Genomic DNA, 12901 nt, shown 5'->3' with positions numbered 1-12901 from the left:
TTTTTATATTCTATTTCATTTTTATTTGCGTGCGTTGTATTGTGTGAGAAGTGGGTCTACATAAAGTGTCTCCACAGCATGGTCTCTGTACACAAAATACTGCCTGAATGACATGGACAGATAGATGACCTATAATAATAGATCAAGACACATATGAAAAACAGATGGTGCATTCACCAGGGTGGATATAATTTATGGTTATACTGGTCAGTTGCTGTGCATTTCTATAGCTAACAGCTGGATTCATAGACAGTAAAGATTTCTAAAAGCCTCTTAATTATTCATGCTAGACTCTCCAGCCTTTTTTATTTCAGTGTGGCAGAAATCTCAGTTCTTCAATAGTTTGTGTTGGAGAAAGTTTTTATGAATGAACCTTAAAAATCATAGTAATGAGGGTGTAGTTTTTACAATGATATTGTGGTGTAGTACCTTTAATTAGACTGGGGCGTTTATGATGTATTTATGATTGTATTGTGTTTTTGTTACCTCTGTTGTGAAGCACTTAGTGACATCTGTCTGTGAAAAGTGCTATAAAAATAAAGTTTTACTTACTTAGTGGGTTAGTGGGTTCGAATCTATTAATTCAAAGAAACCTAACGGTACCTGTAATTTTTGGGTTGGGAAAAGTTAATATTTTTCTCCTTTTTACAGTTAACCATGTTTTCAGAATGACTTAAGCCAAAAACATCATTTGTGTTCATGTTATTGTGCTTGTTTAAACCAGTGACTTTTCTAGATTCTACAGATTCTCACTGAAGGTACTGATGGTGTGTGCTTACATCATTAATTGCTTTGTTTGTTAGTCTGTAGTAAAGGCTTTGATCAGCTTGTTTCCTTTTAATCAGCCTTGAATAAACTTATTTTTTCTCACTGTGCATGTATTTCTTCAGCATCTTTTACCTGGAGTTAATGTAACAGGCAATCTTCATATCATGTATGCTTTGCAATACGTCAATAAACTGAGATGCAGTGATGTGAATCTGAGTTCATGTGTTTATTTAGGTGCTTTGCATGTTTTCATAGTCAGTTTCTCCTTTAGTCAGATCGCTGACTAAAGGAGAAACTCTGGGGATTATGCTTTGGAGCGTATGTCTGCACATGTCTGTACATGAGGATGCTGATTGTTGTGCTTGCTACAGTGAATGCTGTCTTCTGTTTGGTTGCAGTTAAAATAAAACAAAATAGGATGATTGAAAACTGATATTGACAGTTATGTTCATGTCACAAATTTCTATTAGGAAAGTCTACAAGTTGCACAGCACGGAGTCCTTGAATTTCCTAATTCCATGCTGTTGTGGAGTTTCACAGAAAAAGATTGGATATTAGAGGAATACAACCACTTGTACAAAGAAACTGAAAAGCTTTAAACTTTCTGAATGAAAACAACCTGAAGCAACACGTCATGCCGACTATCCCCAAACGTGTCCATCCCTCACAAATAACAGGTGATTATGTGTAAAACATGTTGAATTAAATAATATCAGCAAATACGGTTAAACCACTTACTTATTAGGAAATATGTCACCACCGTATACACTCCCTTCTCCTACCTTTTCCACAGGAGCTTAACTGACCCCATCCTCCTCACCTCTACTCCATCATCTGCTCTCCCCCTGCCTCCTAATACACTCTTGCAATATGTTCAGATCAGCATGATTTAAAGAGTGGATGTGTCTTTCTGCTGAAGGCCTAGCTGGTGAGTCGAGGGTTGGAGATTGTGTCAGCTTATTACAGCTGATTATCTGTAAGGGGATTAGAAGTACAGGATGGTGAGTTAACAGGCACTTCAAAACTGCTCTTCTCAGCTTCAATATTTGCTTTGTGCCAGAGCTCACCTTGCTCCGGGATAGTGGGAGATCAGCACGACAACGGACCAGCAGCAGGTGTTAGATTTCACTACCCAAGGTAAAGATTTTGTCATGTGTTGTATTGCAGGCATAGTATTGGCTGATTGGATAAGTGTATATGTGCTGCCTGACAGCTAGCAACCTCAGCTCGTCTCATCTTTGCACTTTCTTCTGATCTAAAATAATGAAAAGGAAAAAAATGCCTTCAGTTCGTGCATATCGTAGAAATGTATAGTCTTATGCTTTGGAAAGCATTCATGGACCTCGGCAGACAAAAGAAAGAACATTTGGATTAGTAGATGTTTACGTCCATCTTTGTTTGTGCAGTGTAAAAGCATCAGTTAGACCTAAGTCAGAGTTATTTCATCTGAGTCAACACTAATGGGTGTGTCTATATGATTCCCACTCCTCTGGAAATCACACAGCTGGGATTCTGATGATGGTGGTTCTTAGTATTTGTACCAGTTTTGATAAACTGACATTCTTTCTTCCCCGCAGTGCTCTAATGCTGGTCATGTCAAGTTGTGGTCTGCAGTCAGGAGTGCCTAAAATATCTCTGTAAGCTGCTTATGACACTCAGCGGGCAGCAGCCTCCTTCCTGCTCCATCCTGCACCTTTCATTTAAAGAAAAGTCCACACTGAAGCCTGACCTCTGACCTCTGAACCTCTCGCACCTGTGTGGACTTCACGATTGAGCCACCATAGACCATCTGCCTGATGGTTCATGACAGCAAGATTCAAACACCATAGTTTAGTCTTGTTCTCAGAACTGTTTGTCCCAAGGGAAGTTTTTCTTATTTCAAAGAGATGAAATGAAGGCCTGATTTGAAACCAGTCAGAGTGCACACAGCCAGCTTCTAAAAAGCCTGATTGCTCTGTGCCTTCGTCTTTACATATTCATGCCCACATTTGATTTACGAAACACACATCTAAAGCACTGACATGATTGATATTTATGAAAAGTGCAACCTTAAATATTTCAGTCGGTGGGGCTTTAGAAGCTTCAGCTGTGAGCAAATAAAGTGAGAATGATGAATTTGGTGGCTTAAAATTATATTAATTTGTAAACAAGTTTCAGTATTGCAACAAAAAGGCATATGCACAAACAATATGCTGTCATGTTGTTATGTAGAACATAAACTCTTTAGCTCTGACAGCCTGACAGGAGATTGTTATGCAGCACCTTGTGGTCAAAAGTGTTCATGCACACTGAGAATGGCCACCTTTTGGCCATGTTAGCAGCTTCTTGGCCGTGAGTCACTCAGAAACCTGAGAACGGTCATGGCAGTTGGGAAGGTGACATTTACCAAGGTGGAGAGAGAGAAGCTAGCTGAGGTTCTCTGTCTGCTTAATTGGATTTCTGTAGTGACAGGAACTATCCTCTTTGGCCTTGGCTTGTTCCTCAGAGTAGAGATTCAAAAATGGCAAGAAGTGATGTCGGAGCAGGGAATCCTCTATGTGCCACATATGCTGATCACCACAGGACTAGCAGCCTGCTGCATCAACTTTTTCGGTGGCAAGATCTGCCTGGACTGCGCCGACACCAACAAGTTCCTGCGCTGGAAGCTGGTGATGATGCCGTACATCATATGCACCTTCTTCTTCACCTCTTGCATCCTAGCAGGGGCACTCATGTGCTATGGCATTCGCAGCCAAATGGAGGAATCCCTGTTTATGGGCCTGAGGAATGCCATGCGATACTACAAAGACACAGACACTCCGGGCCGCTGCAACCTGAAGAGAACTGTGGACCTACTGCAGATCCAGTTCCAGTGCTGTGGGAACACAGGATACCGAGACTGGTTCCAGATCCAGTGGATCAGTAGCCGCTACCTGGACATGAGCAGCAGTGCTGTGGTAGAGTAAGTTGAGCAGGACATGCTGAGTCTTTTTGGGTTTGTTGATTACTGTGAATGATGCACATGGCAGCAGGTATGGTGTCCTTCAGTAGAGTCTATCAGACCAAAGTGCACCAGGTTAGAAACTACACCCCGCCTAAAGGAGTCTGTCAGAAAAACCCCCCAGTATTAGTGCAAAACATAACATATACAGAGTACGTTGTTAACTGTGCTCAGATAACCTCCATCGACTGGTTGTTTGTGGTTACATGAAACCTCCAGTTGTCAAACAAGAATAATAATTTAGATGTTGAACTTGGAAGGACCTCATAGAGTGTTGCAGGTGGATGAATCTAGAGTTCACAGTGACAGTGTTTACATTTTGCTGTGTAGCAGTTATTTGTGTTTGCTGAAGTGCTGGACTCAGGTTCCGACACGATTTATCCAGCAGAGCAGGGTTTAATGTACACAGACACATGACTTTTAATGTTAGGAGAGCATAACACTTTCCACAAACCCTTTCACTGTAGAAAGTCTTTGAAATTACATCAGATAGTACATTAAGAGTTCAAAATATGTGAAATATTAGTCTAGATGTCAGTAGATAGCAGACTGAACTGAGGTGAGTTGTTGAATATCTGCTGAACATTTCTGTCGGTAAATGCTGCTGTTACCCTCTGTTAGCTGGTGTTTGGGAAACTTTCTTCAAAGCTGATCTAATGTTGTCAGCCTCGGAGACTTAGCAAATAAACTGCCATATGAGAATATAATCAAACTGTTCGATTTTTGGGACACTCAAACTTAACATTTGTTTTAATGTTGGTTTATAACCGGCTGTTGTTGTTGTTGTTGTTTAGCCGGTTGACAATTTTAGTAATAAATAAGTGCGTTCATGCACATTTTTATGTGTTAGAGCCCTGGCTTCAATTAACAAGATAAGGCTTGTGGTGAGGAGGAAGAGGGATGAGGTGGAGATCAGGGAAGAGGAAAAAGACATTTATTTGTTTGTGATCTTTAAATTAAATGTAACTGTGGTACTATGTGGCTGGTCTGTTCCACCGGCATCATGCAGGTGGGACGGCCATGTCATACTTAGCCACTGCCTTTAAGATGGCAGGGCAACACGGCGGTGTCTAGGTCCATTTACTCTGGAAGAGAGTCTGATAAGAGTTGATGAGTCAGAGGAGTCAGAGGGTTGAAGAGTTCATGAGAATGCATCAGCTTGTTGGAAGATGGAATTACGCAGTGTGTATTTATGAAGACTTTTTTTTGTATTAAAAACTTCTCAAAATGACCGACTGCAACTTTAAAATAGAATTTCATTAGATGCTGCATCGACTGATTGTGTGTCTGTTTAGTTAGTCTTTTATTTACCAGCAGTGTGAGTTGATCACACTCAGTTCACACTGCTTCCCCTGACTTTATTATTTCTATCTGAAGGCCTGTTTATAGAACACCTATATGGAAATGTGGGTGTTTCTCTTCCAACAGACAGTAAGCAGACTGACCCCTGAAAGATTTAGGCCACTGGTCTAATGCAGTTAAGCCTGGATGCTACAGAGGTCAGATGTCATAGATTAATTAGGATTAACCAATAGGGTCCAGTCAAATAACTTCAGATAACTTATGTTTAATTAGCAATGACAGAAACTTTATCGATCATTCTGATAAAAACGTGTGATAACTGTTTCTGCAGCTTTAGTTTCTTTACACTTGATCCTGAGGTCCCTTGGAAGATCATGACTCCACAAACAGCATACAAACATCACTTAGAAACAGCTGCAACATGTATTGAATTTAATTATTTTTCATTATTAATGAATCTATTTATCTCTACCAGAAAAAAATGATAAAGATTAATCCTTCTAAAACCATTAGATTTGTATTAAAGTTTTAAACAATCTTTTGTTAAATGGTTTGATGATTAATCCTGAAGATTTCCCATTATTGCAGATAATTTATCTGAATTTCAGGAGCAGGACCACGCCTCGAAACACACCCCTTCCAGGTCTTATCTATATATGACTCCCCGGTTCTACAAGCTGTTCATTCTCATTTTCATTCCCCACCCTCCCTCCCTTTTTTCCAATTCTTTCACCTCTTCACTTCTCATTAGTAAATGGTGATCTGCCAGGCCACCGACAGGCTCAATCAAGGCCTTCCCCAAACCGTAGCTCAATTCTTGATTAAGCCATTTGCCTTTATCTACTAAAAAGCACTGCCAAACCTAAAATGAGGACGTGGGCCCAGCTAGTGAAACGATTGACTGACTAACTGCTCTGCATGCAGTAGCAACGGTTCCTGTTCCTCCCTTGCAGTCGTATGAGGAGTAATGTGGAGGGGAAGTACCTGATGGACGGTGTTCCCTTCAGCTGCTGCAGCACCTTCTCCCCTTGGCCCTGCATCCAGCACCATCTCAGCACCAGCTCAACCCAAGACGAGCAAAGCCGGCAGCTGAACCTGTGGAGGCGGGGCTGCCGACAGGCCCTGCTGGACCACTACACCGGCATCATGCAGTCAATCGGCCTCACCGTGCTGCTCATCTGGCTTTTTGAGGTACTGGTGATTGTGCTGAAACTAGAACCGTCGGTTCATACAGAACAGAAGTGAAAGCACAGAGGTTTTCAAATCAGCTCCATAAAAAGAGATTTTTTTAAACCTCAATAAGATCTGCAAAGCCATCATCATGGACCTCTGTGGTTTTAAAGGAGACTCACTTTCTGTGATATATGCCATGATCTAATCTCACATGTTCACTAAATGTGGCTACATTTTCAAATATTGAGGTAAACATGCAAATCAAATAGAATCTAATCTAATCCAGGGCCTATTAAAGTAACAGAATGTAAATCAGCTTGTTTCGGAAGATGACAGAGGGCCTTGTATCAGATGAAGATGGATTATTTTGTACTCTGGCTCATGCATAGCTGCTCTGGCAGAGTCCAACAATGAAAGAGAGGAAGTGGAGCAGCACCACAGATTAAACACTTCCATCGTTGTAGTAGCCTCATAATAGAAAATCAGAGGAACAAGGACAGAAAGAGTGCATTCATGTTTTTTTTATTGTTCTCGATAGGCACTATTGTATAACATATTTCTGTCAAAATGCAGCTAATAAATGAACTGTGTCAGTGTGTTAGAATAATGCCTGAATGCTACAATATCTTAGGTTGGTTATATTAATGTGTGCTACATCAGTGAGCTATCCGAAAACTTCAGTAATTAATATGAAATCGTGTCAATATTCAACAGCACAAAATGCTGTTGAGTTTAAAGAAAGAATGAATATATGTTGCACTCAGTGGAGTCCAAAGAGTTTTTCTGCTTTGCTGCAGCGTGTCACCTCCCTTTTTCCCAAACATCTGTGAACCTCTGTACGGGGAAGGAGATGTCTTATTCCATTCACTGAGCTCAACAGCCGACTCAGAGTTGAAGGGGTTAATAAATATAAATGAAAATGATTCAGCTCTGTAATGTGTTGTACAGCATCATGGACCACAGGGTTAGGGTTGAGTGTGTCTTTTCCTCTCTATTGGCCTATCACAGCAGCTCGAGCATCAGCTGCAAAGCTACCAAACGATTCCTGTAGCGTTTTTTCAGAGACACCCTCATGGCACTTTTCTAACTGTAGATGTGAGACAACAGCCTGGGTACAGAACTCCAATTCAGTTTCCATCACTGCAGAAAAAACGATGTGAGCAACAAGAGTACCTTGATGAACTCAGGGATGCCTTAGGATCTGACAGCAAATAATGTTCACCTCACAGGTCAGCTGTTCCACACAACTTTCATTTAGTGATCGTGCAGCTCTTTTGGATAAATCCTGAGCTTCACCTTAGACTTAGATCTCAGGACCTTGCACAGTCCCAGCAACTTCTATCAGTAGAGTTCTCCCTGATATCATGAGCATATTGATCCTCCTTCAGCCTCATCTCATTGTTTTTGGAGAAAAACAGATGTAAATCCCGAGCTTGCACTGACTGCATTTCTCATACCCTTATTTTGGAGTCATAGATTAACACTGCTCATGGTTAATAAAATGAACTGACTCCTCCTGTGTGTTTATATGTTTATAAATCATAAATTTGTCACATTTACATTCGGCTCAGTCTGTGGGTGAGAGCATGTGGTCTGACCCTAGCTTCATACAGTAATACCAGTCTGATGTGCACACCGTTTTACCACCCTTAATCACCGGATTATTCCAAACAGTTGGGACCAAAAGTGTCAGCTTGACCCCATCCAATCAAGAACCCCGTAGCAGACTAACACTCTTGTTGCAGATTTATCACTGAGCAGTTTCAGTGTCTTAAAAGCAACCATGTTAAAGGCAGGGAGATCACAAGGTGGGGGCACACAGTCACAATACTTCTGGTCACACTGTGGTCTCCACTGTGACTGAAGTCTAAACTTGATTAAACATACTGTATTTCCTTTTATCACCAGCTGCTGGTTCTGACAGGTGTCCGTTATCTGCAGACGGCCATGGAGAACGTTCTCCGGCTGGGTGATCCAGAGTCGGAATCAGATGGTTGGTTTCTGGAAAACAGCCTGGCAGAAACGGCCCGGTCCAATTTTAACATTATTAAGAACCTGGGAAAGTGTTACCAGGTCGACGACGACCCAAACATCAACGTCCCGACTGCTGCTGCAGAGGAGGAACTGCCATCACAGCAGGTCCAAGTCCTCGTGACCAGCTAGCCTCCGGCCTGTGGAGTCATGGACAGCAGAAGTGATGAGCTGTTCCAAAGATGCTTTTGACTCGGGATAGAAATCACTTCATTCTCCAGGATGCAGAGTGAATCAAGTGGATCTGACACGTTTAGCTTCATCCCAGAGACAAGAACAAAAACTTGATTGTTTGATTGAAACAAGTTTGGAACAGTGGCTAAACTTTACCTGCTGAGTCCTTAGAGCTCTCAGATTTATGGACCAACAAGGTCTTCTGCCTTCAGATACGTGAGTTTGAATAGGTTTTACCTTGGTGGGTTTACAGGTTTATAAATGAACTCTTTGTGATGTTTTTTATATGATAATAGGAGTTATTTTTTATACTTGAAGTAAATTACAAAACCATGAACTGGTACCTTTTGGTCTTTAATTGCATTTTTAACTTTTACCATTCTCCAAAGAAGTCTGATCACTGTGAAAAAAAATCAGCAGCCCATCAGTTAAATCCTGAAAACAGTACAAATAGAATAGAATAGAATAGAATAGAATAGAATAGAATAGAATAGCCACTTTATTGTCATTCAGAATGCCCACCAGTGCACATGAGAAGGAAATTTTGGTGCATTTACTTGCCATCTCGTCATATGTACCTGTAAGAGAAATTTGTTTATACTAATTATTATTAGTAAAGAATGTTAGGAGATAGATATGCTGCACAGCAATAATAGCAGCAGAAGAAAACCAGTGCACCATTCTAGGCATAAAACTGCACTGCTCCAACATTTATAAAAAAAAAAAACAGGCAGCACCATGGCGTCATGGTTAGCACTGTTGCGTCACACCAACAAGGCCCAGAATTCAAATCCATCACCTAGCTCGGGCCTTTCTGTGTGGGGTTTACATTTCCCCCCCTATGCCCTTGCTTATAAGCAGAGGATGGATGGATGCAGGGAAGCTTTTTCATATTTCAGCAGATGATGACCGCCCTGAGCTCACATTCCAGCTGCATGGTTACATAACTCACCTGAGTACAGTCCGAGCTATCGTCCACTTTAACATCTGGAGCTTCATGACACCAAAAGCACTGCAAAAGATTTTGTGCTTTAAAGCTGAAGCAGCCAGTCTCCTTTGTTCCCAAATAACTGACGAGTATGGTTATTCAAAATGATGTTTTCACAAAGCGATCTCAGTTTTGACACCTGATCAGTTCTTTGGCCGTTTTAATAAAAAATGTGGGCTTTAAACAATGCGGTAAACACTGCACTCTGGAGTTACAGCTTTTTCTGAAATGTGTTGTACAAATGTGTGACAAAGGATGCTGCCACTGCCCTTACTGATACATGGTGGTTTCATGTATAGGTTCATGCATGTCAAACATGAAATGAGTAAACTAATACCAAATTGCTGCTACCAGGAGTCAAATCGTGGCCATTGTGTGCCGCGCCTTAACCTTTAGGGCTGTTTTTTATGTTTTATTCACAGTCAGGTCATAAAGGATGAGGCTGAATCAGAGGAAGTCAGCAGCACTAACTCTGAAGGTAAAATTTTGAATTTCCTGTGAAAGTAAACTGCTTGTGTTGCTGTTAGTCATTTTTCCAGAATTATACATTCAAGTCTCAAGTACCTGTGAGACGTGCTGAAACACATGACACTCGCAGCCTTCGTAGGTCATCAGAAGGACATCACCATGATAAAAACTGGAACAGATGATGTTGTGTTTCCCACACAACGTTGTGAGTTTTCAGTTTTAGATGTATTCAATAGTCTGAGGTGTCGCTCACAGTTGCCCAAACAGCTGATTCATTGCTTTATGTCTGAAAACACATTTGACTAGAAGGTTTGCTGTAAGCAACAATGCTGCGATGATATATTTACAATTCCAAGTCAAAAATCTATGACCTTTGTTGTTGAATAACAAAGTTTTAATGTTATTTTTATATCCAGTAGAGAATCAGAATTAACTTTGACCTTTTCTGAGACGTTTTCACAGATGATGTGTCTCTTTGGTCTTCATATGATTCATGCAATTGGGTTTATGACAGTAACGTCACAGCCATTAGTTACAGTGCATTTCATCCATGTGGGGAAATCTGCTGTTGTTATTGTTGCCCTGAAGAAATAAAAATGAACCAAAGAAGACATTTTTCTGTCTCTGCTTTCTGTTCTTGGAATGATGTTTGAGGAGCTCTGCAGTCCTGAGCCTTCACTGAGTTTATTTCCTTCTGTTTGTTTGTTTTAAAAGTTTGATTCTTTTAATTCAGAAAAAAATTCTCCTCATTTATGAGGAGAATGTAAAAGGCCTGAAAGAGGTCACGGAAAGGACTGGTGTGATAGAGGAGGAGGTTAGGAACTGGGTGATGGAGGCAGATGTTCTGCTGTGGAGACCTCTAAAGGCCAAAGAAGAGGACCTGCCTTTTGTATACGCCACATAAAAAACAGAAGACATTGGCACACAATATGCAGATGCTGTCACTCTAATTTGGGAACCTGTGTGTTAGTCATATTCAGAAATTTGAAGGCTTGATGAATAAAAAACAATTTCGACTGGTTTCAAATTTAAATCAGTTCCTACACACAGAGGTCAAAGACATACCTGGTTCCGATAAACAGTTTGACAGTGGTTGCTATGCACCATGGGATGTAATTACCTTCCTGTCGTTTCATAAAAAAAGGACGGGAAGTGTGTCCTCTTCTAAAGGAGGCAACCCTGGTGCAGAGCTTCAGAGTCACCTCCCTCAGCCGAAGCCCTTGAACCTGCGGCATCGTTTTAACTGTAAAATTCAGTCTGATGTGTACAAGATGACTGGGACACCTTTTATCCCTTTGCCTCTGATTCCTTTAAAAACTTTTTTATAAGTAATCATTTCAAAACCTGTCTGAATGCTCCCTGAGGTCAGCATGCTCCTATCCACATCTTCAGCTTCACCTGCCTCAGTTAACCGGTCAAACCACGCCCCCTACTGACATCTGTAGTGTCCCGCACCTTCCTATCGAATCCTGAAGCACAGCTTATTATCCTGTAAGTCATCGGTAATGACCCCACCCCTACTCCAGCTCCCTAACCCTGTGTTAAAAGCTAAATTAGTTTTCTGGAAAAACAAATAGTTCCTGATGTGTTTCAGTTAGGATGATCATTTCATTATCCTCCTATACGTCAGGAATTGACAAATTCTGATTGCAGAGGCTGATCAACATCAACCTTGCAGGGTTAAAAAATAGAGGGCGCTCTCCTCTGAGTCAGCTTCATCATAGCTTAATGAAGAACCTTACTTTATGAGATCAGAGAACATGAGATCTTTGTGGAGCTCCGTGGACAATAAAGATGGAATTCACCTCCTGTACTGCCATGAACTTTCATCCATCTTGAATGAAGGATCTACTGGTGGCTCTTCTTTGCTGAAATTTTACATTATTTGTCCGTTTTTTCTTCCAATAAAAAATAAAATTTTAATTTTTATAGAATTTTTCATGCATAAGTTCAACAATTAATAAACATTTAGGGTGTTTAGTTCACATATAATTAGATGTAGATATATTTAGACTCCTAGTTCATTGTCTAATCTGTCATGACAGGTATACTTGTAAAAATTATGCTGCAGAGCAGTGGTTGTCATCATCAAATAATGTTGGGTTACTTAACGTAATCCCTGGTTCTCTGATAACACAGTAAGGTGTTTCACTATGGGAATCGCCTCAGCTTGACCAACGACAGAAGCTCCAATGACACCACATCTGTCTATGACAGACCTGTCGAGCAGTGCTCAGGGCTCCGCCCCCTCATTCTAACACGGCAATCAGCCCCTTCTAACTCATTCAAAGCAGGTTTCTTTCTATGTCTAAGCAAGGAGGGAAATGTTGGTGAAACACCTCACTCTGTTATCAAAGAACCAGGGATTACGTTAAGTAACCCAACGTTCTTTTTCTAACTTCACTCGGTTTCACTATGGGAGATATGAATCCAGTACTGCCTGAGCCAGGGATGACTGTGCAACATCCAGCCGATAAAACCGGACAAACGTGTGTGGCATAGCCCAGCTTCCTGCCGCACAAATGTCCTGGACTGATACACCTCTGAACAAAGCCCAGGATGTGGCCACACCCCTAGCAAAGTGAGCTTGGAGTCCCGGGGGGGCCTGCGAGCCCTTACAGCTATAAGCCAGAGCTATGGCCTCTACAATCCAATGAGCTAGCCTCTGGCATGATAAGGGCCTGCCCTTGTGAGGGGAGGCCCAGGAAACAAACCGACTTCCTGAATCGAGCTGTTCTGTCAACACAACTCCCCAAGGCCCGCATGGGGCACAAAGTGTTCAGCCTCTGCTCCGTCTCTGAGGAGAATGGAGGGGGGTGAAAAGCCAGAAGCTCTACTGTAGAGCGCCTGTATGATGTTTCCAACACCTTAGGGGCAAAGGCTGGGTTAGGCCTCAGATGTGCTTTAGTGAGTCCCGGGGCCAGCTGTAGACAAGAGGGGTGGATAGACAGAGCCTGTAATTCACTAACTAGTTTGGCTGTGGTTAGAGCCAACAGCAGAGTGGTTTTAAGAGAGAG

The 12901-nt window shown here is 41.5% G+C and overlaps 1 protein-coding gene across 1 annotated transcript; it reads left to right on the top strand.

Annotated features, from left to right (window-relative positions):
• Nucleotides 1-1606: 1606 nt before the first annotated feature.
• On the top strand, nucleotides 1607-10493 carry LOC100698014 (photoreceptor outer segment membrane glycoprotein 2). Its single transcript, XM_003459605.5, has 5 exons — nucleotides 1607-1696; nucleotides 1829-1905; nucleotides 2346-3709; nucleotides 6004-6241; nucleotides 8132-10493. Exons 3-5 carry the CDS (start codon nucleotides 3129-3131, stop codon nucleotides 8384-8386), a joined length of 1074 nt encoding a protein of 357 aa, XP_003459653.1. The 5' UTR covers nucleotides 1607-1696; nucleotides 1829-1905; nucleotides 2346-3128; the 3' UTR covers nucleotides 8387-10493.
• The last annotated feature ends 2408 nt before the right edge of the window (nucleotides 10494-12901 follow it).

This window comes from Oreochromis niloticus, linkage group LG15 (assembly GCF_001858045.2).
Source record: "Oreochromis niloticus isolate F11D_XX linkage group LG15, O_niloticus_UMD_NMBU, whole genome shotgun sequence".
Classification (NCBI taxonomy): Eukaryota; Metazoa; Chordata; class Actinopteri; order Cichliformes; family Cichlidae; genus Oreochromis; species Oreochromis niloticus.
This window is presented reverse-complemented; position numbering and strand designations above follow the sequence as displayed.